The sequence below is a fragment of the Streptopelia decaocto genome, assembly GCF_964273445.1.
Source record: "Streptopelia decaocto genome assembly, chromosome: 1".
In the NCBI taxonomy this organism is placed as follows: Eukaryota; Metazoa; Chordata; class Aves; order Columbiformes; family Columbidae; genus Streptopelia; species Streptopelia decaocto.
The window spans coordinates 155,730,775-155,757,840 of record NC_138663.1 but is presented as its reverse complement, the minus strand read 5'-3'; the positions used below and the strand labels follow the sequence as shown (position 1 = coordinate 155,757,840).

The 27,066-nt window shown below is 39.6% G+C and overlaps 1 protein-coding gene across 1 annotated transcript in view; it reads right to left on the bottom strand.

Moving 5' to 3' along the window:
* The window catches only part of NALCN (sodium leak channel, non-selective), a 239,407-nt gene that overhangs the window by 42,178 nt on the left and 170,163 nt on the right, over window positions 1–27,066 (bottom strand). The window contains exons 16-17 of the mRNA XM_082071240.1: window positions 15,019–15,155; window positions 13,147–13,288 (exon numbers count right to left, since the gene is read on the bottom strand). Of these exons, the coding sequence (XP_081927366.1) occupies window positions 13,147–13,288; window positions 15,019–15,155 (279 nt within the window). The remainder of the gene's footprint in view (window positions 1–13,146; window positions 13,289–15,018; window positions 15,156–27,066) is intronic.

The following is a 27,066-nucleotide window of genomic DNA, read 5'->3' as shown; positions in this document are numbered from 1 at the left end:
AACACATAATGTTCTCTGTCATACAGCTGTTTTTCACTGTCTGTGGCACAGGTGTCCTTTTCCAGGAAGAGACTGGTAGAGAAGATCAAAATGGTCACACAGAGCTAATTCTTTGAGGAATGTATAAGATCCTAGCCTTATCTTGCAGGTTTTGTCCTCCCTATCCCAATCCATAGCTAGTTCCAGGTGTAAAGGAGCAGACAGTTTTGTTGACTAGTACTAGTATTATTGCCTTTACTACACATACTTTTTCTTCTCCGGTTGGCCAAGTCACACGTTTGTCTTGATCCTGGCTACTCCTCCTCCACTGTGGATTTTGACTAGGCTGCATCATACTCTGGAGATGCCTCAGCTTTACAGAAGAGCCGGCTAACAAGGTTTAGATGTCTCACTTCTCTGCCTAGAGCTACGTGAGATTAAAGTCAGTGTCCTGTTTCTCCTGAATCCAGGCCTGCCTGCCTGTTCTTGCCCTCTTCACTATCCTATTTTTTCCTGATGTAGAGCAAAAAATGTGGAGAACAAAATATGCTTGTGATTGCCTCTAGTTATGAACACTGTTTTAGGCATATTCTTGTGAATGGGACTTCCTGGATGTTAAACGAATGGACTGAGATCATAGAATCATAGAACGTCCTCAGCTGGAAGGCACCCACACGGATCATCGAGTCCAACTCCTGTCCCTGCACAGGACAACCCCACAGTTCACACCATGTGTCTGAGGGCTTGTCCAGTCTCTTCTTGAACACTGTCAGGCTTGGGGCCGTGACACCTCCCTGGGGAGCCTGTTCCAGTGCTGCACCACCCTCTGGGGGAAGAACCTTTTCCTGATGTCCAACCCAAACCTCCCCTGGCACATCTTCCTGCCATTCCCTCAGGTTCTGTCATTGGTCACTAAAGAGAAGAGATCAGCGCCTGCCCCTCCTCCTCCTCTGGTGAGGAAGCTGCAGCCGCCATGAGGTCTCCTCTTAGTCTCCTCCAGGCTGAACAAACCAAGTGACTTTAGCTGTTCCTCATACGGCTTCTTCTCCAAACCCTTCTCGACACTCTAGCAGCTTAATATCTTTTTTATCCTGTGGCACCCAGAACTGCACACAGTGCTCCAGGTGAGGCCGCAGCAGTGCAGAGCAGAGCGGGACAAGATACAAGAAGACGCAAGCACTTCATTCCTAAGTGAGTAGTAACAAACAAGGTAAATCAAGGAACAAATCATGGTTGAAGAATTTAGCTGAGGAATTGCACCTGTGATGAACTGAAAGCCTCTGGCACCTTATAAGACTCAACTCTGTCAACTGTTTAGAGATCATTTTCTTGAAGCAAATGGTTGAGAGAGATTTGGCAGCTCCCAGCAATATGTGCCCTGTTTTTGATTGATCTGAAATGGAATCTTTGAGCACATTTCTTTAAAACTATTTGTTATAAATACTGGATTTGTGTAACGGATCTGTGTTTGACCTCAGGATATATTTCTAAAACACCACCTCAAATCCAGAGTTACTTGATGAACAATTTTGCTAGAACTTCTCTAAAGACTCAGATTGACTCTGATTCACAGTAAGATGTCTTACTTTACAGAAAAACAGAAGCCTAGAAAATACCTTAAAACATCTTAATTATACTGGCTGTTCTTCATAACATGACTATTGCTTTTTAAGCTACACCTGTAACAGCAAGCTACAATCTCTTTCCTAACACTTGCTTTTTCAAGTGTGGCCCCTTTAACCGCTCTCAAGTCCTAACCCATCTCTGTACAGGTTATGGAAGTAAGAACATAGATGACCCGAAAACGCCACAATTTTCAGATATTGTGGGTTCCTTAAGAAACCTGCAACTTGAAAACTGAAATAAAGTATGCAACACTTCAGAATGTATTTTGGAAAATAAAGGTACTGGAATTCCAGATAAGATTAAAAAAATAGTAACAGAATTCTTGAATATTTGAACACGAAACAAAAATATCACTCAATTGCCCGATATGGTTAACTTCAAAATAAACTGAAAATCACAGAATGAGGTATACCATTATATTAAACATCATTGTGTTGGGGTAAATATTTCATATATTGAAATATATTCATGCAGGTTTTAACTCATTTGCAGTACCTCAGCACAGGTGTAGTGGCTTTATCAGCATGGTACTTTATTATGGATTTGGATATATCTCACAATGGTGAAAGTAATGGCAACTCTCCCATCTTTTTTCTTCTTATGTCAGTGATGAGTAGCTGGAATCCCAGATGACTGATTCTTTCCTCTTATCAGGATTGCAGAAAGAAGCTGCCAAACCACAGCAGTATCTATCATTTTGCAAGATTTAGCTACTAATTTTTTTAAGACTCAGCTGTGAATATCAAACTTAATGGAATAATGAAGGTGGAAAACCAGCTCTTTTGTTTGTTTTAGTTGTTTTTTCATGTTAGAAATAACTACTTTAGAATAATTGCAATTACATCAAACATGGAAAAAGAAGCGTGCTGCTTACTGATGTGTTATGTCCATTTATTTCTAATACCAATTCTTTGCTTGTTAACGTCTTAGAAAAGACCTAAAACACACAGAGCATTAATTTCTTTTCAGATTTCGAGTGTTGGCTCACCTGATTTCAGGAAAAAGCTGAGGCAAATAATTTTTCCTGAATTTGTCTACAGCTTCCTATATGGCACAGACCACATCTATGAGGTGCCAAAACACATTAAGTGTGTGGTCCAAGCAGGGAAATTCAGCCAGGTTGTCAACAAGGGAACGTGCCCTGGGAAAGCGGGAGCAAGGTGTCGACCTCTCTTCAGACTTTACAGGAGGTTGGGCGCTTGTACAGATACATTCGGTGCTTCACCAAGCCAAGTGCTAAACGATCTAGTGCCAGCGAGGAAGAAGAACATCTCAAGAAAAGCTGCTAGTAGCAGGTCTAGGCCAAAGTCTACTCACATCTGGCACATTTGCCTACCAGGGACTGCTGAATCCTCTTCTCTAGGTAGCCAGACTAACAAAGACCTCAGAAGAGGGTGGTCTATATTTTGCATAAAAGCATACTGCTAAATCCCTTGCACATCTCATTTGGAAATGGTGTGACTCTGTTTTTGATGCCTTCAATAAACTCTAGCTGTCTGTTGGAGATATGCAAGGAGAGTGCTGCACTCTGGTCTTTGGCCACCGCACAGCCAGAGGTGCAACATCCATGGAGCCAGAGAGAAAAAGCGAAGCAGCAGGAAGAAGCCCACATCTGGAGCCACTTAGATGGGGGAGAAAAGACTGTGTTCTAGTTCCTACTCCCAAAGCTGTTCATGGATTTTATTCAGTGATGCTTCAACAATTAAATGCCTGAGAAGTCCTGGGAATGGAGAAAGGGACCAGAACACAGGGTGTTGCACCAGGGTATTTGTGCAAAGAGTGCATTTATTTTTCCCGCACTTTTTTTTTCAGAAGGACCAGCTGTGAAATTTGCACCTGAGGCAGCACATCCTTGGGCACTGACTGTGGTCTAAGCACACCCAATGGGCTGAGGCTGACGGAAACTTTTAAAGGTTTGTTCCCATCCTGTCTGTCTCTGCAATGGGTCAGAACTTGAACTGGAGCCATGTATCCAGTTCTATAACCCAGCAATACACAAGCATGCAGAAGATCCTATGCTTTGGTGCCTTGGGATCACAGTGGTCCAAAATGGAATTGATTATACAACCCAGGCACTTCCAAGGATTACGGTTTTTGGAGATGATGGTCCTCATTGCTCTTTAGGACTTGGGCATCCTCACTTCAGCAGAACCCTGGTGAATTTATCTTAAATTTAAAATATCCAGAGAAGCAATAACAGCGAATATTTTTAGATAGGCACAACTGATCTGTTTGTCATATTTAAAGGATTCAGCAGTCAAACAGCAACCTGCATATATCAATATGCATGTTTAAGAAAAGCAAACATTACTACAGGTTTTTAAAATCTTTGTCCTTATTTCTTTATTAGATAAATAAACCAAACTTCTTCCCATTCAATTTTCCAAATTTGCCTAGCACACCACACAAATGCAATGGAACTCTACAAACAGAAAACAGGAGTGATGATCAGTATTTTGTTTAATAATATCTAGATGCCGCATGCTGGTACAGAAGGAGGCTGGCAATTAAAACTTGTGATACCTGCCGAGTTCCTGAATGTTGCAGAGGAAATTACTAGCAGTGTTAGTGTACAAAAGACATTACTCAACCAGATGATGTGGAATTAAATAACTACAGTATAATCTATTGTGGTTATTTTAGGGTATATCTGTTTAGCCTGCTGGGTTTTTTTATTACAGATTGTGATGCATTGTGAGGACACCCTCAGTGTATCTTTATTGGCCATTATTTATTTATTTACTTCTTTACGCAGCCTAGAAGTACACTCAGTGCAGAAATAACAGTGCCATGTAGCTTTCTGCTATAGAGCATTATTTTTTAGCATAAGACACTGTCCTGAAATCACCTAACAGCATCTGATTACCATTAGATATGTTTTCAACAATGCATTTTAAAGAGCTCCTGCAGAATACTTTAATCTTCGAGGAACAGCTGTCACAGGTCAGCAAATTACCAATAATAATTCCTGGATGAAAAAGTTTTATATGGAAAGCATGTGCTCCTACAAAACCATGAATAAAGCCCATGTCTCAGTTCCCACATTCCTTTGTGTTTATTTACACAGATGTGCTTGCAGGCACAGAATTAGGAGATCTGCAGATCTTCCACAAGCACTGGCATCCTTCACTGCTGCTGCTGGCAGGACAAACTTCAGTCCAGTCAGTGTGAACTTGATCTCAATGTTGCATCCTATGAAATCCCATTTGTCCAAAATGACAAGGACAAAGCCATAAACCACTGTAAATGTTGTAAAAGAAGCTAAATCACAGAACATTGTTGCTCTGCAAGTGCCACCTGCTGCTTTGAAAAGGTACTGCAGACATTTTAAATGACTATTTATTTAGTAGTATATTTTAAAAATCCAGGCTTTCTACACTGGAAAAAAATATCCTTGGCATAAGATTAAAAGCAAAGCAACACAGGACCGTAGTTTTGCTACGTGACAGCTAATGACTGTGGATCAGGCCTACAACCGAGTGTATTGGCACAGCCCTGCTGACTTCAGGAGGATCCATGACAATTTATAGCAGTTAAGATACGGCTCAGTAGTTTTGAGAAATGCTATTCATTGTCAACGTTTTAATATATTTTCCTAGTAACATACTTATGGTACACCAATCCCAGCAAGCACTGCATAAGGCAATTGTTTTTAACCTGAATTTGACAGAGAATTGTATCCTATCAACAGGTAAAAACTGGTGTAGTGTGTTATTTCTGCATCAGACCATTGTGGAGTTGGCAAAAGAGGCAATATTGGTGGGTATTCTGCAAAAAAAGGCAAGACAGATCTTAAGTAAATAACGAGATGTAAATGTCTAAAATATTCAGTTGATAGAGAAAAAAACAAATGCAATATATTTTTCTACAGCATTTCTGTAGTGTTATCTGAGGAATTTTAGCTTAGTGCTGTTGATAGCAACTGCAGGACCATATGGGGATAGCCTTCTGTACCATGCCAGAAATTCCAAGCAAGAAAAAAATATAATCCAAAGCTTCTGTTTCAGTTTGGAATTTGTTGGATGCCAATTGACAGTTTATATAGACGTGCAGAATGAACAGACTGTTAGGTATTATATCATAATTTAAATATGTACAGCTTCTCGGGAAAATATGAAGAGTCACTACAATGAGCAATATCTCAGAGTGATTTTTAAGAAACAGAGAGGAGATGTTTGGGCAGAATCTGTTCAAAGCTTGAGCATTCAATTAAATATAGGATATTTTTGGCTCAAAGGAGTTTGCTGTGTAGCCTCTTACATGCATACATTATTATCTGTTCAACAACATACTGTCTAGGCATCTTTGCCTTGAAAAGATCTGACTCTATCAAAAAGCATATGACAAAAATATGAAGAGTGATGGAAGGTAGACTGCGGGTTGTTGGTAGGTCCCTAACAAAACTTTCAAAGGAATTGAAGCAGGTTAAGTGACTAAATCCTATAGAAATAAGTGGAGAATTTCTTAAGCTCTTTTGAAAACTCTGCTTAATGCCTGCGGAATCATAAAGGATGCAATCACAAAGGATCTCTAGAGATCACCTAATCCATCTCCCTCTCTTAAAGCAGAACTATTTTCATTTGGACTTTGAAAATGTGGCCCTTGGTGAGGTTGTCCCATATACGAAAGAGGCTCGCTGAGCAGTCAAGAAAGTGGTCTAGCATTAGGTAAGTGCCTTGAGGAGTCAAAGGCTGTCCCTTTTGATCAGATGTCTAGAAAGAGAAATGGGCATAATCTCCTCAACTCCTGGGAGTCATTGACCTGAAATAGCATTAATTCCTTTCCTAGCCCTTGATTGCAGCCCGCCTCTTAAGGAAAGCCATGTTCTTCTAATTAGCTGACTACTGGTCTGGAAAATCTACATGTCCTTTCATAACCAAGAACCTTTTTCAATTAAGTCTGAGAATGTGGACAAGGCTAATATTAGCATATGAATAAAGCCCCCAAAGACTTGAAGGGGATGATAATAGTCCATCTCAAACACATGGGGGAGCAGCTTCAGAGAAGGAGAAAAACCCTCTCTTTTATGTCTTGCTATGCTACAGTTGGGTTTTTCCCTTTGGCATATCTGAGTTTTCTTACTTTCAGTGGTGTAAAGGGTAGGTTTTTCATAGAGTCATAGAATGGTTTGGGTTGGAAGGGACCTTTAAAAGTCATCAAGACCAAACCCCCTGCAATGAGCAGGGACATCTTCAACTAGATCAGGTGCTTAGAGCCCCATCCAGCCTGGCCTGGAATGTCTCCAGGGATGGGGCATCTACCACCTCTCTGGGCAACCTGGGACAGTGTTTCATCACCCTCATGGTAAAAAAATCCTTCCTTATATTTAGTCGGAATCTCCCCTCTTCTAGTTTAAAACCATTACCCCTTGTCCTGTCGCAACAGGCCCTGCTAAAAAGGTTGTCCCCATGTTTCTTCCAAGCCCCCTTTAAGTACTGAAAGGCTGCTCCCTGGAGCCTTCTCTTCTCCGGGCTAAAAAACTCCAACTCTCTTGGCCTGTCCTAACAAAACAACAAGGAAGGACATTACTCCCAGTTGTACAAGCACATGCATATAATCCCCTTCACCAGCACAAAGGGATCACAACTGTATTTAATCTGTTCTTGTGAATAAGACCTGTGAGTGAGTGAGGAAGACCCAAGGGCTTGGAGAAGGAAATCTGGATTCCTTGGTAGGAGCAGAGAAAGGGAAAGTACAAGGCTCCAGCAGAAGGGCTTTCCTGTAATCCAGCCCTCATTGCCTCTCCCTTCACCCCAAACTAATACATATTTTTTTCTATTAAAATATAGCAGAACTAAAAATTTTTCCATGTCTGAATTTTGTTTGATTGAAGAAACAACAAGAGTATGATCAGTCCCTTGTGTTTTACTGCATCTTCACAGCCTTTGTATCAAACCCTTGAAATCTTTTAGCACAAAACCGATGACGTAGAAAGCTAATGTCACAAAGAAGTGCTAAATTACGGCACTTTGAAAAATATAAAGTATCCAGTCCCCAGCCTCTTTTCTCTCAGAATGTAATTGAAAACTGGTCTTTTCCAGGCAGAATTTTGAACATACTATTTAGAGGCAAAAGCAACAAAGCAATTTAAAAGCAACAGAAGCCAGAGACAGACCATAACAAGAACAGAGTCCTTTCAGTCTGTCTTATCTGCTTTTAAGGCAAACATAGTAATAATAGTCAAACATTACCAGCTGTAATGTATATGTGGTAAAACGCTTAATGAGAAACTGTCTTTTTTCTATAAATTGACAATTTAGACATAGGGTCATTGGGAAATTGTTACATAACCATTTTTTTTCTGAAAATAAACCAAACCTTTAAAAAATGCGAAATACACATAGAAGTCTCCTGATTAATTTTCAAAGAACCTGAAATACATCCCTGTATATACATATATTAACTTCATTAGAAAGATCTCATGAGAACAGACATGGGACAAAAATAATCTTCTTTGAAAATCAAGACTGTAATGAGCAAGAAAATGCCAGATTCATAAGCCATTCTCATTCCAGTAGTTAGACTGCTTTAATGATTTTTCTGAATGTTATAGCTAGATAGATTTTGGAAATGTCCTGTGAATAATATGAACAGGTAAAACTGAAGCACTTGGCTGTGTTTAATTAACAAGTGGTATATGGCAACTGAAACTGTAGGACAGAGTTCTACTCAGATACTCGGTAAAGGGAGATCAAGATAAAGTTTGAATGATTTTTGTTGATACTTATGCGCAAAGTTCTGCAAGAATTACTTCAGAAAAGAAATCAGTATTAGTGTTTAAAATAAATAATATTTTCTACTTGGAATTAATGTGCAATTATACTTTACTAGATTCTGCTATATTCAAAATTAATGTGATAAAATTATTCTTTCAAATTACTTAGAGAAAAGAATAATCAGGAACATAACAGAATGCTACAGTACTTCTTGTGCCAATATTCTTCTTTGCACAATAGAATGCCCAAAGTAAAGTTCAGAAGAGTTTCATTAACTTGGGACATAATTTTATTAAAAGAATAAGCAGAAATTCTGGAAATGACAGTTTATTAATAAATACTCTACCCTTGCTACTTTTGTAAGAAGGAAAAAATACAAATAAAGTTTATGAGTATGTCTTCATGCCTGATGATTTTCTGAGAGATACCCTGGGATCCTGGTCATCGTGAACATATCACTTTGGTGCTCTATTCTTTGTATTAAGCCTCCAAAGAATGCAGAATCCAGCATGATGACTGCTGCTTAGTATTCATAGTCCTCCATGACAATGGTTCAGCTCTCACTTTCTGACCATGGCCTCCGATCATACAGGTACGTTCTGCTGTAACTGGGAAATCAATGGGAGAGGCATATGGTGTGGGTGGTCAAGCTTTCACAGGAGCTGGACCTCAATGTAGATCTTGCTCCCACAGGAAAATGGAACGGCTACTAACTGCTTGCAGAGCTAAAACCCAAACTCATATATGTGAAAGGAAACAGGAAACAGGATGACAAAGAGGACAGAAAATAGAAGATATATTTGGTACTATCCAATTAATGTTACAAATGCAGAAATAAGGGGGCTGGCTTGTTTATATGTCTTCAATTAAATGGGAGATGCTCAAAGTCTGAACTGTTAAATATATTCATATATTAAAATGCCCTTTTGCTTTGTTTTGCAATTCACTCCTGCTGTGCCACAGCTGTAAACATGTACATGGGTATCCATACATACTGAGCCACAGGCGTTTTTGAAGTTCCTCTCATGACCCTGTCAGTTTTGAATTTTACTTCAGCAGCAATGTCCTGTCTTGTGTGGTCTAAGATAAGTAACCAATTCAGGAGTGTCCTCCTCAGAACAATTTTCTGCGGGGCCTGCCAAACGCTGTCTCTTAGGAAAGCACTCTGACGTCTTTCTGTGCTCCTCTAATCCTAGTCTTAAAGTCAAGAGGCCAAGGCAAATGGTCTACAGCCAACTCAGCTCTATTTTACTGGACACCTGGTGTGTTGCAAAACTTCCAGCTCATTCAGGTTTTTTGTCCCCTAAAACTTGTGGTGACTATCCCTTGGGCTCTTGTGAGAGTCACCACAGTGAGATGTCCATATTTTCTGCCAACTTCCTTTCTTCTCATCCACCCACTTACACTAAATTATCTGTTTCCATATTTCATCCAGTTCTCCTGTCCAAGAATTAACTGAAATATTGGTTAGCTAAGGAAATTCCCAGCATACCATGAATAATTTTCATACAAATGTGAAAGTATAAAAGAGCACCTTCCTGTCTCTAAAGCTCCCCTTCTCCTGCATCTACAATGTTCATTTAATAACGCTCCCTCTTTTCATTTCTTAACCCTTTCTGCAGATACTTTTTCCTTTAATTTTATAATGGCACTGTCTCATTATACTTGCACTTATTCTGAGCAGTGTTCCTTCTTCCACCAGAAAGCATCTTCATGGTACTTTCTACCACAACAGGGATATCCTCAGCGACCCTGACAGCCCTGGTTTCTCTAATTAGACCCAGAGCACTTCACCTCATGGCCTGCAGATTCCATCAGGATACAATAGCTCAGCATGGAGTCGAGGAGATTGGTGCAAAACCAATGGGTTTGAGAAAATTTGCTCAACAGGACCTCAAGCAGAGAGTAAAGAATGACCATCCTGCACTGCCAGCACGGTTAAGTTCAGAGAACCGCAGAGGATCCCAGTCTTGCACACAAAGTTACAGATAATCACAAACAACTCAAGCAAAGCATCACACTAAGCTGCCTACTGAGCAACCGTGTCTGAGCCAGCCCAGGTGTCACTGGCATTGGATGTAGAAGAATGAAGGTGGCACTGTCTGTCCCTGCACACCCACTCAGACCCCACTCACTGGGAAAGAACTCTTAGGGGATACAGACAAGGTAAAGGACATTTAGGTATCTAAAAGTAGTTTTTTATATTAGTGTTTGGTTAGTTTATTACTTTGATGAGAGTTTAGAAATTTGGGAGAGTTAGAAAACCTTCTGGAGGTCACAGACTTGACCAGAAAAAAGGAGTAGAGCAGAGAAATCTGTTTTCCAAAGCTGTTCTTTTGATTTGGCATAGATGAAAATAATTCAAAACTGCTTGTCATCACGGTTATGGTAATATATACAACTAAATAAATTTTTCAATTTTGAGAGGGTAAAATACATTAAAAAAAGAATGCAATGAAAATCTACACCCCTTTTACAACTTAAAACATCTTTTCAAGGAAGTGGGTAACTATAATAGTGAAAAAGTTACTAAACCCACTATATAAGAGAGCAAAAACCATTTTACTTTATCTGTCATCACAAATTATGGGTCAGATTGATTTTGAACACAAAATTGACTCCACATATATAAAGTAGCAGATTTTTAGAGAAAGAAAAAAAGAAATTTGCTTAAGTGGAAATATTTCCTATCGCTTCAGCAGGTGTGGAATGCAGAAGTACTGCTATAAGTCCAGTGGAAACTGGTGGAATTAGTCACAGTTCAGGCACCACAAAGGAAGGACAGAGTCAAATCTGCCAGCAGAATCCCAGCTTTTGATGTCACCCTATTTTTTCATCAACTACAATGCAAAAAAGATGTGAAAGGTTTCTGAAGCCATCGCACTCCTATCATGAGCAGTGGGAATGCATCCTACTAGGCACTGGGATTACTGAAATGTTCGGTCAGGTTTCTTTTTTTACAAAGAAAAGTATGAAAGTGAGGTTTATGTTTAAGTGCAACCGGTCATTCCAAGCTTGTTTTAAGGATAAGATATTTTTAAGAGGATTTGTTTGCACAAAAGTGAGGTTGCCTTGGCAACTGTTGCTACAGAAAGCCATAGTAATTACTTTCACAAAATCCTTCCTAGGGCTTTCTCCCTCTTAATAGGAATGTGTAAATACCTTGTTTTAAGCTACATTTATCAGAAATATTATTCATCATTGATTCTACCCTTGAGGTATGGGAATCCAAAAGCATATGCTTAAAGCAGGTTGAATAGTGCAAAATCAATTTGCAGACACTTATTTCAAATAAAAAATGAAAGCCAGAACACGCATATTTGCTCTTGAAGTGAAAATTTGAAAAGAATGCAGCATTCTGTTTTCATTCTGCAAGATCTTAATGAATAAACTGTGCCATGTATTCATCTATCTTCAAACACCATACCAATTCACTTTTGAGAACAGCAGGCAGAAGGAATTAAGATTGCAATTTAATATACCTAAAGTATATTCATGTAAACAGATCTACTGAATCATTGTACAGCTCTGCATCACATACTGTGGACTCATCTGTGTCCCTGGGAGAAGTTTAAGGTCTTTGTTCATCTCTTCATTACATGGTAGAAATGTTCTCTGATCTCCCTGGCACAGTGTTTGAGATCCCTCATTAGTGATACTTGGCACAGTTCTGCTGACCTCTAGGCTTCCATCTGATAACTTCTCCAATTTTTCTGCTGTGTTTGTTAGAGTAGATGACGTCCATTTAGGCTTGATTCCTCCCTATGGCCTTCCTTGTCTGGTAAATAGTATTTTGCCATGCTATTCAGCTTTGGCTTACTGATGCCATACAATGCATCAGCCACAGGAATGGGCTCTTGCACATTTTGAAAGAGGGATAGAAATTAACAGTATTTTGCAAATTATCTCTTTTCATTATCAGAAGAGTATTGTTTTCCCCAAGCCTGCTTCCTGCCTATATGAATACTGCCCTGAGTTATAGTTGCAAATTACACACTAGGAAAGCCAGAGTTGCACTGTGTAACTACAATATGTTCCTTCTTTTCCTTTTCTGGGGTTCTTTAACTTCGAATGTATTTACAACCCCCCGATGTTAATGTTCAAACAGGATGTCAACACCCTGTTATGAATACTGAAAGGACTTTGTCACTAGTAAGCTACACACTATTATAAGTGATCGAGAAGTTATGCCAGTGTAGATGTCACTAGAAATCTGGGAAACCAGTATCTTCCATGGTGCACATGAAGATTTTTTTCAAATCCAACCATCCATGCCAGTCTAGCTGGGACACTAGCAGCAGTTAGCACAATGAGTATCAAATATATGTCTTCAACACCTGTCTTCTTGTGATTCCCAGGCGTACAGAGAGGTTAATATCCTCTAAATAATTAGAATAATTCTTAAATTTTTACTCATCTCCAGCGATTACACAGAGACTTTGCTTCAATGAAGTGTATTTTCAGCATTGTAACAACATCAAGGCACTCAAAAATCCAATGTGGTATTCACAAATTTTAATTTTCCACTAGCTTCTCAGTGATTAACAGCAAGACTACTTAAAAAAATAGCTTCATAAGTTATATACATTGAACAAAATTATGTACCAAATCCTAAATTTTGAAGTCAAAGGGGACAGGAAAATTCAAGCCAAATGAGGATCTGCTGTGATGTCTGTTTTAGGCTAAATTAAATACAGCTTTTTAGCCTCTGTTCAGTCATCCCAGCTTGCGTTCATTTTTATGTAGTTCGACAAACTGAATAATCCGAGGACTTTCCTCAAAATACTCAGGGAAAGACACATACTGCCCTACACTCCTGATTTACCTTTTGATCGATGTATTTGTTTTCTTCAATAGCTGATCTTTTAGAGTGATCACATGAGGAGGAAGATGCTGAAGGAAGTCTTCGCAGCAAACAGCTGGTATCTTGTTGCTGGCGATCAATAAACTGCTTCATAAAACTTTCCCTTGTGAACAAACAGAAGATATTGATGGATTAAAACCCCAGGGAGAGTTAATATTTGGTGTCCTTTATGACACGTTACAACCTATTAGCGCTAAGATAGATAAACTCCAATAAGAAGTTGTACTGGGCTACAGACATATAAATGGACAGAGTGCTGAAACAACTGATAAAATTTAAATTCATTTCTTAAAGAAATCCATAACTGAATTGAGAAGCGGGTGGTTAGCATGTAGTTTTGAAGAAAATAATTTTATTCCTTTAAATAATAATTTGGTTAGTTATTTACCAGTTAAAGTACTAAATATTTGAAGTGCCTTTTGCAGTTTTCAGCTCTTCTAAGCTTATTAAACAGCAAGTTGTTATTTAATGTAAATCAAATGCTGATATAATCCAAAGGAAACATACTCTCTGCAAGAAATTATTTCTTGAAGATTTCAAACAACATCTGTTCATATAACTGCTTTGAATGTCAGTATTAAGGCACTTCAGCAATTATGTGCCTCACATATGCCTCGTGTAAAACATAAAAGCCTTTCTGTTTACAATAAAAGTACGTTTATCTTGCTGTATTTTGAGTTTAGTAGAGTTGCCCTATTTTTGGTGCAAATTGACTACGTCAAAACTGATTTTTATCTGGAGAGACAGTTCTACATAGTACAATAGTGCAGATTTAAAGGTATGAATTGCTAGTTATAGTCCGAAGTCTGTTTCAGTAGTTAACATGATTAGCTGTTAGTCTAGAGTATGTGGGGAAAAACACATCTAGAAAGAAATATCAAAAAAGGCTAAGACTAGGAGAAGAATGCCCTCAATATATAACCAAAAAGTGTTTTGACACTAAAAACAAAACATCTATGACTGCTTCCTTGAGGTTTGGAAGGTTGTTTTTTCCTGACTCTTCTGACCAGCAGTATTCCTTCCATTCAGCTAAAATGATATAAATAGGTCAAACCAGTTGCCTCATCTTCCTTGTGAGATTAATCAAAAGAAACGTAACCTCAGGAGACCCAGAAAAAAGACAGCATCTTTCATACCACCCTCTCTCTCCTGACACATGCTTGGTGGGGATACTGGAATGGGCACGACCAGAGGACCTGTTTGGCCATCCTGGGCTGTTTCACCCTGTAGCATGTATGTGCTACAGAAGCCCTTGGATTTCTGCAAGGGTTTTTTGGGGACCACAGCAAGAATAATTGTACTGTAACTTATGATCTAGTAGCCAACTGAGTGTCTGATGCTTTGTTAATGCGAGTTTTAGAGGAGAGTGGTGACTATGCAAACACAAAGAGGGGACAAGGTCATCACAGAGTAACTGGTATTGGATGGCCTGTGTTATCCCCTCTAACGATTTGCTGCCAGCTGACCTTATCTTTAAAAGGCTATATGAGAATTGATTAGACTGCTAGTTGTCTGTGGCAGCCAAGAACCTAAAGTCCACATGGGAGTGGAGAAATAATAACAGACTATTCAACCATACTGTCTTTGCGTCAATTCCGGTCAATCTAGTTGCTTCCATTAATATGTTATAAGGAGTGCTAGGATTATTGTTGTTTTCAAAAGTAAAAATTAGGTAAAACCAAAATGTGACATAATTCCAGCAATACTAATTCTGTTTCGTTTCTGATTTTCTGAACTATCTGCCAAGTCCACAAGTAAAACAGTTAAATATTTTGGGTGCTACATGGCACCAGGAAAGTTTACAGCACACTAGCAAAGGAAATATTTCAATACCTTATTTTTGGAACGGTGAAATCTGACGGAAGCTTGGAGATTTTCACCATTTGTGGCCTGTTTGGAAATTTCTCAAAGATGCGTAGACGCAATGGCAGCTTCTCCTTTGTATCTGCATTTGCTTCACTTTGCTTTAGCTGAAAACAAGGAAATGAAAAAAAAGATAGAAAGGGAAATTTTGCTTTGTAATATCGAAGCCTTATTTTTCAGAATCCAAATAATAACGGCAACCATTTAAAGAAACAGAAGATGGCAGCAAAGAACTACAGAGGGTAAATCTGATGCGAGTTTATTGCTCTGCTTGTGCTAGAAGCTTACGAATACCTAACAGTACCATGCCTTTAATTGAAAGTCATAAAATGGGTGGATTGCTGATAATTTTAATTTTAAAATACAAAGCATATTAGTGTCCCATTCAATATGTTTTTTTTCTATGTTTTCTTCATGGATCCCTAACACTTTTTATCAAGCAAATAAACATCCATGATCTTTTCTTATTAGGAACATCTTTCTGTATATGCTGGCAGATCTTTGATATTCAAATAGAACACAGCAATTTAATAGCGAGTGATTTTAAAGGAATCCAGCTCTCTGGACATGAAAATAACAGGAAAATTACATTTAGATGAGTATTTTAAGTAATAAAAATGGACTTCAAAGAATCCATCTACATCAGAAATTATGATACTAAGCTGCAGCAAATCACATAACAAATGTTGCATTTATAACTATCCACAAACTACTATTCAATGGAATATCACACATTTAAGTACACAAAAGGCAGATACATCTATCTATGTGGACAGACGATGGTGAAATCTAATGATAGAAGATAAAAAATATATGATATGGGGATATGATTTCTGATTACCTTATGTAGCAATTCAGTTGTGTTATCGCCAACAAAAGACCAAGTCAAAAACAATCAGTGAAATTCATTTTTACCTTTATTTTAAATGGTTTGTTGCATATGTCCTGGTTTTGCTAAAACCAAGTTTCTTTTTCAGTGAATTTTGCCTGTCAGCTAAAGCCTTCATATTAACTGCATTTTCCTGGAGAACCAGACACATGTTTTGGTAAACCTAGCAATGGAATGCAAACATATTGATAAGCATGGATGGACATCTCGCGAGAGGGGCGACGAGAAACAAGTGACCAAGAAACTGACCAACTGTGTATAACATTCCATTCACGTGAATACTTCATATAAAAGTGGGAGACCACGAGGATCTCGTCCCTTTTCCCTTTTTCCCTTTTTTCCTCATGGCTGACATTAGGAGAGGATCTCGCTATTCATCCCTGAGAACTGAGGCCTAGTGAGAGACTGAATCCAGCTCCGCTTGGCTGCCGAGTCTAATCCAGGACTTTGGTGGCCGGCTCTGCAGTTGCTGAGACTTTCAAGATTGGTTTTGTATATTTTGTATTATTTTCTCTATTCTTATTAGTAGCATTAGTAAAACATCTTTAATTTTTCCAACTCTCTTCTCACTGTCCTTCTTTCCCTCCCGATCGCCTGTCCTTAGTGGGAAGGGGGGAGAGGGAGGGGCAAAACGGGGGAAGTGGGGGGGAGAGGAGGTTAACAATACATCTGCCAGGGTTTTATTGTCACCCCGCAATCTTAACCCTCGACAGCATACTATTTCAATAAGTATACATCTAACTGAGAATATTTCAATTCTCCTTCTCCCACATACTTGTAAGCACAGGCTTAGAAGTTCATGTTTTAAAACAGATTTTTACCATCTGTACCTGCAGCAAATACTGCTGATAGACATCAGCTATAGATTTTTACCAGGGGCAATGCTCAGGAAGTTGAACAGAGTTTTAACTCTCATCTGCACTGCCTAGTGAAATGCCTGCTTCCACAGCATGCTATAGAATGACTGCTCTGCTTCATGGTCATGCTATCAGCAACATTACCACTTACAGCCATAGAACAGCTTAAACCGAAAATCAATCCATATTCGGTTGGATACAAACTGTCATGTGGACTGAAAACTGTTTGAAGAGCTCCGAACAAAGACTAATGATTAATGGTAAAGCACTGAGTCAGAATAGAAAGGGAATACTGCATAAATCTGTATTATGTCCAGTCCTATTTAATTGCTTCATTAATGATCCTGAAAAGGAAGAAATTATGACATTAATGAAACACATTTGATATTAAAATGTGAAGAGTTGCAAATAGCACGGCGGACAAGGAAAAGGACAGATTTAGAAACAGGGGCAGGAAATGACAAACTGAAAACATTCTAGAGCAAGAATAAGAGCGGAAAACAAACAATAAGTTGGACTTCAATGCAGCATGAAAAGGCCACCCTGGCCACCAATTACATTACCATCCAAAGGCTGTGCTCACAACCAGTCTCTGTTGGGCAGACATTATAGAGTTTTAGAAATGGCACAGAGGTCCACAGCTCCTCTCCGTGCTGCTTTGAAGAGACCATACTTGGGTATGCATTCACTTCTAGGTACCATTTTATCAGTCCCACACTGACAAGCCAAAATAGTGCAGGAGAGCCACGAAAAACAGAAGAAAGCTACATAAGCCAACTGGGGCAAGGGAGAAAAAGGAAGAGAAAGACAAAAGAGGCCAAATATTTATATTACATCTACCATAACTGATAATAAAGTAAGGGGAGGGAAGAAAATGTAAATTTAACTAAGAAATATTTGAAAACAAAGTATTTCAAGAATATAATAGAGTACCGCAAATATAGGAATGAGGCAATTTTTAGGAGGAGAATAAAGATTACTGTCCTTACAGGGAAATCTCTGAGTGTTCAGAGAGGTCTCCAGAGGGAAGTGCCACATCATTTAAAATCCAGACTAGACAGAACCTCTGAAATGCCAAAGTACTATAGAAAGGAAGCCCTCACTGACAAGGAAATGAGTTGGATAATCTAACAAAGGTTTTCTGCAACATTGTACTGTTGGAAAGTTTTGGGAAGGGGTAATTTTTAGAGGGAAAAAAAGGCTTAATTTTGAAGAAGAAATCACTGCATACATATGCAGTTTCTGGCAAGGACAATGTCTCTTACAACTATGAAATCCTATTTGCAGAAGTCAGTCTATACAGAATAGACTATACAGAGTATGTTAGAATGAAATGTTGTCTGAAGTCCCAGTGCAGAACAGATCAGGGAAAGCCTGGGAGCAGGAAACTATAGTTCAAAAGGTAAACAAAGGGACAGCAACATCCCCTGTCTAAACAGGAGAATGATTCAAGATAGGCTTTAAAATAACCTGAAGTCAAACCAGTTCTACAGAATATCTCCAATTACTCATGCTGTGATAATATTACTTATTGTGGAACACAAGGCATTTAGCTTCACTGAGTTTTTTTGCTATGCACTTATGGTGTAATTGATGCTCCACATGACATACATCCTATTTTGTATTGCTGCTTAATACCTTTACATTTCAACTTCTTTTACTGCATAACAAACACATTTTTAAAGGTACGAGATTATGTTGAAATGTGGCCATGATGGCGCAGAGTTTTGCTAGTAACAGCTAAACCCAAAATAAAGTATCAGGACATTTTATCCATGATTTTTAATTTCATTTATTATTATTACTATCAACAAGGAAATGTACACTTGTCTGATTCAGGTTATGGTTGGACTCAATAATCCTGAGGGTCTCTCCCAACCAAAAGGATTCTATGATTCTATGATTTGCTCTGTGTGGCCCTCGATCTCCAGCTCCAAAGAACCTACTGGGAGCAGTTCACCAACATTTTGTTAGCCAGGTCTAGTTTTAGCTGCAGCTGGTGGAATGGTTCCTGTAAAGCCATAAAGGAGTTTATATCTATTTCCACTATTTCCACAGTGCTTGAGTTACAGGGGCAGATTTGGAACAATACATGCAGTATAACTGTCTGCTCTGAACCTAGATCAGAAGAACTTATCCAAATAGTACACAAATGGTGAGGAGTGGCAGAGAGGAAATCTTAATTTGGGATTCAAATGGTAGCTTGAATAATGTTTAGGTACCAGTTAATGAAATCCAAGCTCCCCCTGATCTGTTCATTTATTTGTCTTGGATCAATACAAAAGAGAGCTGCGAGAAAGACAGACTTATTGGTAAAGAGAAATCTTTTTTTTCCTCCCAGAAAGGCATTATGGTCATGTTTCCATCTGGTTTGAAGCAGTTTGAAGTCAATCCCCCAATCAGCAGCATCTGCTGTTTGCTGGTTTAGTTTACAACCTGTGTTGGTAACCAAACCAGGTTCTTTTTGGAGGAAACAAAATCCCAAGCTCCATCTTGGTTACACCCAAATGCACCACAGGCACTGAGACTGATGTAAGGATGAGAACCAGCAACTGGTCCTTAAGATGGCTTCAAACCCCATGTGTGATGCTAAAACCAGCTTTAGTGTAATTAAGATCTGGGCCTTTAAAACTGAAGAGAACCTGTAAGCTGTTGTCCTAAATTCACACAGTAGCATAGTGAAAGTGGAAGGCTGGGGTAGAGGCAGGGGGAATAAAAGGGACAGCAGGTAATGACTAGTGAGCAAAAGGGGCAGAGTTCACTCTTTAAGGCAGATGCACCCTGGCTGTGGTCAGACAATTGTGCCAGGATGGTCAGAAAAGCCATCACTGCCCCACTGGAGACAGCAGACTTCCCGGCATGAAGCTGGCACCTCCCATGGTACCACCCTGGTCCCGCAAGGACAACAGAACCACACCATTAGATGGTTCAGAAACCGTCCCACCTCTGACAGCTTCCAAAGCTTTCTCAACTCTATTTCAGAAATGAAAGAGTTCACCTTCAAAAATTAAAAAAATATGCCATATTAAAAGTACTTGAGCCACACAGTATATACAGTGTTATGCAGAACCTGAGGAAGAGAGTAAGGCAATAATTGGGGTTCCTAATTTTATTTTTTACCTTACAACATTGTAGTACTATAGTCACCCAGATATTAATCATTGCAAGTGTGGTCAGGGTGGAAGTAGTGACTTCTTTTAAAGCACATACTGCAACTTCTTTGACAGCAGTGACTGAAGCTGTTGAAAAAGCATTAAAGTATTGGAATGAGATAATTAGCAGGACCTGTTTAGGAGAGCTGTGTTCTCACTGCCTCTTTCTATGTTGACCAGAAGAGACATGCCACAGTGCACTTCAGATCTTCAGGTGAATGCCATGTCTGTCCTCCAGCCTACATCCCCTTACACAGAAGCAGAATGTGAAAACTGTCTGCGCATAGAAACACCGAATGGTTTGGTTTGGAAGGGACCTTAAAGATCATCTAGTCACAATCAACCCCCCTGCCATGGGCAGGGACACCTTCCACTAGACCATGTTGCTCAAAGCCCCATCCAACCTGGCCTTGGAACACTTGGAGGGACAGAGTACCCACAGCTTCTCTGGGCAGCCTGTTCCAGTGTCTCACCATCCTCATGGTGAAGAATTTATTCCTTCTGTCTAATCTAATCTAATCTAATCTAATCTAATCTAATCTAATCTAATCTAATCTAAATCCATCCTCCTTCAGTTTAAAACCATTACCCCTTGTCCTATCACTATATGCCTCTGTAAAAAAGTCCCTCTCCAGCTTTCTTGTGGGCCTCTTTTAGGTACTGGAAGGCTGCTGGAAGGGCTCTCCTGAGCCTTCTCTTCTCCAGGCTGAACAACCCCAACTCTCTCAGCCTGTCCTCATAGGAGAGATTCTCCAGCCCTCTGATCATCTTCATGGCCCTCCTCTGGACTCATTACAACAAGTCCATGTCCTTCTGATGTTGTGTGCTCCAGAGCTGGATGCAATACTCCAGGTAGGGTCTCATGAGAGTGGAGTAGAGGGGGAGAATCACCTCCTTGAACCTGCTGATCACGCTTCATTAGATGGAGCCCAGGAGATGGTTGGCTTTCTGGGCTTTAAGTGCACATTTCTGGGTCATGTTGAGTTTCTCATCAAACAACGCCCCCAAGTCCTTCTCCTCAGGGCTCCTCTTAATCCATTCTCCAACCAGCCTGTAGACATGCAGAGGTTCAGATGGGATGCATCCATGGGTGCTGAGTGAGTCAGCTGAAGTCATTGCTAGGCCACTCTCCATCATCTTTATTAAGTCGTGGGAAAAGGGAGAGGTGCCTGAGGACTGGAGGAAAGCAAATGTCACTCCAGTCTTCAAAAAGGGCAAGAAGGAGGACTGAGGTAACTACAGACCGGTCAGCCTCACCTCCATCCCTGGAAAGGTGATGTAACAACTTATCCTGGGTGCCATCTCAAAGCATATCAAGGATAAGATGGTCATCAAGGGCAGTCAACATGGCTTCACCAAGGGGAAATCGTGCTTGACCAACCTCATAGCCTTTTATGGGGACGTGACCACGTGGACAGAAGATGGTAAAGCAGTGGATGTGGTCTATCTTAACTTCAGTAAAGCATTTGACACAGTCTCTCACAGCATCCTCACAGCTAAACTGAGGAAGCGTGGACTGGACGATTGGGTAGTGAGGTTGACTGGGAACTGGCTGAAGGGAAGAAGCCAGAGAGTCGTGGTCAATGGGGCAAAGTCCAGTTGGAGGCCTGTATTTAGTGGAGTCCCTCAAGGGTCGGCACTGGGACCAGTATTATTCAATATATTAATCAATGATTTGGATGAGGGAATAGAGTGTACTATCAGCAAGTTTGCTGGGAAGAGTGGCTGACAAGCCAGAAGGCTGTACTGCCATCCAGTGAGACCTGGACAGGCTGGAGAGTTGGGCGGGGAAAAATTTAATGAAATATGACAAGGGCAAGTGTAGAGTATTGCATCTGGGCAGGAACAACCCCAGGTTCCAGTATAAGTTGGGGAATGACCTGTTAGAGAGCAGTGTAGGGGAAAGGGACCTGGGGGTCCTGGTGGACAGCAGGATGACCATGAGCCAGCACTGTGCCCTTGTGGCCAGGAAGGCCAATGGCATCCTGGGGTATATTAGAAGGGGGGTGGTTAATAGGTTGAGAGAGGTTCTCCTCCCCCTCTACTCTGCCCTGGTGAGACCACATCTGGAATATTGTGTCCAGTTCTGGGTCCCTCAGTTCAAGAAGGACAGGGAACTGCTGGAGAGGGTCCAGCACAGAGCCGTGAAGATGATTAAGGGAGTGGAGCATCACCCGTATGAGGAAAGGCTGAGGGAGCTGGGTCTCTTTAGCTTGGAGAAGAGGAGACTAAGGGGTGACTTCATTAATGTTTATAAATATGTAAAGGGTGAGTGTCACGAGGATGGAGCCAGGCTCTTCTTGGTGACAATCAATGGTAGGACAAGAGACAACGGGTACAAACTGGAACACAGGAGACTCCACTTGAATATGAGAAGAACCTTCTTCACAGTGAGGGTGCCAGGGCACTGGAACAGGCTGCCCAGGGGGGTTGTGGAGTCTCCTTCTCTGGAGACATTCAAAACCTGCCTGGACGCCTTCCTGTGTAACCTCATCTAGGTGTTCCTGCTCCGGCAGGGGGATTGGTCATGATCTTTTGAGGTCCCTTCCAATCCCTAACATTCTCTGATTCTGTTTCATTATGGACTCAGGTGGGAGCTGACAGCCTAGAACATGGCGGTGCTCCAGGGCCTGAAAATATGAACACGATCACTTGAATAGTTCAAAGGACTAACTAAGGCAAGTATTGAAAGTCATGTTCTTGCAAAGCAAACCCAAACCTCAAATTTAACACAGTCATTGTGTTTCTAAGACATGACACTTTGGTGAGGACATACCAAAGGAAAAACAGAGTTAACCTTACCCAAAGGGATAAGACCCAGTCTTCCTAATTTTTTTGTTGTTCTCCATTCTTTTCATTTTGATCATGGAGGAAGAGCCAATAATGTGCAAAATGTAGAGAGTGAAAGATGCAGTTTTCATATGGTCTGTGAGGCAAGTGTATGTGAAAATCACTTAAACACTCTGTAAATATTTCAATGAAATGAAATGATCATGAAAAAATTACTGCAATGCTCTAACTCTTTCATTTTAGTTGACAGTTTTCATAACAGGCTGAGATCAATCATGTTCAAAATTAAAAGCTTTGCTACTTATGTACACACACTTTATTTAGGAACTGGCCAGCTGCCCAGAATAATTTCATGGTGACTGAAAAGTTCAAACCTTTTGAGAAAGTTCAGGGGGGGGTCTCACTACAGGATAGTTTTAAATTAATATTATTTGGTACATTATAGTGCACTGCTATATATCAACATTTTTAACTGGAAATCTCCAGAAGGGTATGTATTTGAAGAATAAAGTGACTGTACAATATCTGTGTTAAACTTTTAGCAGGATATGCTGTGTGCTTCAACAACAAACACTTCAAGTATGGAAGTGAAGGGGGATGAAAGACACTACGAACTGATACCAGCACCCACCCAACAGTTTTCCAGAATTTTTTATTTTTCCAAATTCTCAGATTTGCCATCACCTTTGGCTCATTAAAAGGAGCTTTGAATGAAATCCAAGTAATTAAATGACATGTAAATTAATTAAAAATCAGAAAGGCAGATTAAATGAGCCATTTTTTTTCCTTTCTGTTATTATTCTGAAAATGTAAGAACCTGGTAAATTTTTGGACACGAAGGAACTATACTGAAAGAAGATATACCCATAAAAGAAGATACACCCATATGCATACGGGTAAGCTTTCACAGTCCATACTCAGCTTTGGCACCAATTTGCATCAACATTTTAGTACTTGCATTTGATTTAAAGTTCAGTGCAAATCACCTGTTCAGTTACTATTATACCTGCGATTCCAGTAACCATGAAGAAAAATCTCAATTTTGTTTGAGCCAACTGAACCATGAAAAAAGGCAGGTAAAAAGCCATCTGAAAATTAAGGTAAAAAAATTTAGAAATTGAATTTGGGTAAGAGTAATATTTAAAGTGTTAGAAACCAGTATTTATAATATGTAGATCTTATTAGCATGTCTATAGTGCTATGTAAGACTGTCAATGTACCCTTGTCTAAGGTCAGATGGTACCTGCTGACTTCAAACACACTTCATAATATTTGGCCCTTGGTTCCTCTAGGCCCTGTGCGGTAGCCCTAAGACATAATAACATAATTACAACAGCCATTTTTCTGCAGGTTTTCCAATTCTTTAAGGAAACTCGAACAACATTATGTGCAATGCCCCTGAGTAGCACTTCTGTCGGATGAAATTTGGGTTGTGTGTTGCCCACTCAGAGAGAAGAGCTTGTGAGTTTGGCTGGAGGTGGGACAGCATCACAGGACTGTGGCTTAGAGTCCAAGCCGGTGAGGTCTGTGCTTTCTTGGACAGTGGTCTCTCGATTAAAATATTTCCTGAACCACACCAAAGTATTGTCCAGGAGAGCCAGCTGTGAGTGAACAGTTAAGTGGTGTGCACAGAGAAGGGGCTGGTGCTGGAGCTTGTGGTCTTGTCCTCTTTCAGTTACCTGCATGTACCAGCTGTGAATTTTGCCATTTGGGCTCAACTAAACAAATGCGGACATAGCAAGCAATAAAAAATTCTCTTATGTAGGGACTGTAAAACAGAACCTAAATTGATTTTAACCACATTCTGTGCTGCCTTGGGGAATTCTCAGTGAAATGTACCAAAAAATATGATTACAGTGGTGCTGGCATTCACAGTAGAGACTACACTGTTGACAATATAAGGGTAAAATAAACTGAAAAACTTCCTGGCAGATGGAGAGCAAGAATACACATATATTTCTCATACATACAAGATTTTTAAAAAAAAACCAAACTTTTCTGTGTCACATTGTTTATGTGCTGTGTGTAGTACAATTTGACGCTATGACTGCTATTTCTCAGTTGTTCATTTAAATAACTTTCTCTTCAATTTTGCATGAAGTGTTCCAAATTAAAAACATACTGAGTAAGGTTTCACAAATGTGGGTTTTTTAATAACTCCCAGTAATTGTAGGTCCTATCAGTTCTTCAAGAACAAATGCTGCTGGCAGGATGTGATTGCAATTCAAACGGTACAGAACTCCTCTAGCAAAATTTAGCTAGGATTTAGTCCATTTATTTAATAGAGGACAGGAATCCAGTGTTTCAGAGTTTTCCTTTGACTAACTGAGATAAATGAGATTAATTTTTCAGAGCTATTACTTCATACTGTCTACAGACTCAGGCAAACATTGCTCTATTGATTACACTTCAGCCATATTTCCAAACCTTCTTCCCCTCTGCAGTGACAAGAATTATTTTATAAAATATGAGATTCTACATGGTCAGTGTCCATAATCAGGCCCCAGGAATGTGCTTATTGGACCAGATTTAACATTCTTGACTTTAGACTTAGGTACCAAGCTGTGTTAATTATGTTATGGTTGTCTTAATCTCTCTTTATAGCCCAAAGTGACAAAGATGCACTCTTAGAGGTCAGTTCAGATCTTGGGCTGGCTATATCTTTCAGATATGCTTATCTTTTTCCATTGATTAAGTAAGGAACTTGAATCCAGTATGTTCTTGTTCTTTAAATCAGATGCTGTGATTCCCAGTGCTGGGCAGGATGAATCTAGGCCATAGCATCTATGGTGGTATTCAACTCAGTTAATTATAGCTGTCCAAATGTGAAATACATTGTCTAATCATCTAGGCCAGGGGTATCAAACTCATTTTAATTGGAGGCCACCTTAGCTTGGAGGTTGCCTTCAAAGGGCCAAATGAAATTTTAGGACTGTATAAATGTGGTATAAATGCGAGGCTGATGTGATTCCCGGTGCAAATGAGTTTGACACCCCTGATCAAGGCACTTCCTATATTTAACTGAAAAAGGTATCATCTCCAGATATCGATTCATCCCATACTAACACATAAGTAAGATAAGCAAGATGGAATGTTACCTTAGGGCAACTACTTCATTGAAAGTAGAATCATACAATGTCCTGAGGTGGAAGGGACCTACAAGGATCATAGAATCGTTTTGGCTAAAAGAGACCCTCAGGATCACAAAGTCCAACTCCTGTCCCCGCATATAGAGACAGTATAAGGCTACATCCCTGTACTGGGGAATGTACTGGGGTATGGGCCTAAGAACTGGAATAAGATTGTCCATTGTGTTAAACTGTTGGCAAGGCCTCTTGTACAGCTTTGGCCTTAGCCAGCTAGCACTCCCCCTCATGATGCTTGTGCACAGTTCATGGCTTATCCCAGCTAGGGACATTCCCAGAAGGCAGTATGGAAACCTCCTATTGAAGTGGTAAATAGTTTTGGAAGGGACAATAACTTAGCTGTATGTACAAGCCAGGCTGTGCTGGTCAGTCAGCTTTAGGGACCAGAGAGCAGGTCCTGGACAGCTTGTTCTCTTGATAGAGATTGACTAAATGATTAGCTTAGATAAGATATTCTAGTTTAAGATAAAATAAATAATACAAAGATATAAGACAAATATAAAAGTATATTATAATTATATATAATAACAGAGATATAAAATATATAATATATAAATACACATAATATAAAATGCAAAAATAAGATCAATAATATGATAAAATGGCTTATTTTAGGTAAGATAAACCCCATCCTTATTTTAAAACAGTTCAGGGGTAGGAACATTTTTGAATGGATTGTATATAATAAATAATGAAATGAAACATAAACCTAATGCTTACATCACTATTCTTCTAATAGCTTTTTCACATATAAATGCAACCTTACCATTTTCATATTCTTTTTTTTTTCTCTTGGGATAAGCAGAAGAAATATTTTTGTTTCTATACAAAGGTTAGTGAGTCACAAAAGAACATACATTTTAATAAAGAAATGTATTACTTGCTCCATTTCATCAGAAGAAACAGTTTGAGACTTCACTTAAACTAAGCATCATTATTTGTTATGAATTGTATACTTGGTGAACAATAAGCAACTAAAATATTTTCAAGTGAACAAAAGCACAAGGTGTATGAAATGTGCTCTTGTACAATCATTCAATATTGACTAGGCACAACGTGTTCACCTTTGAGACTCAGGGTAAAATGCATTACAACCTGGAGGGGTGTTTCTGAGCAGGAAGCAAAGGAAGGACAATTCAGAGACTTGTTTTCTTCCCTGTTCCAGACCTTCACACAGGAAGATT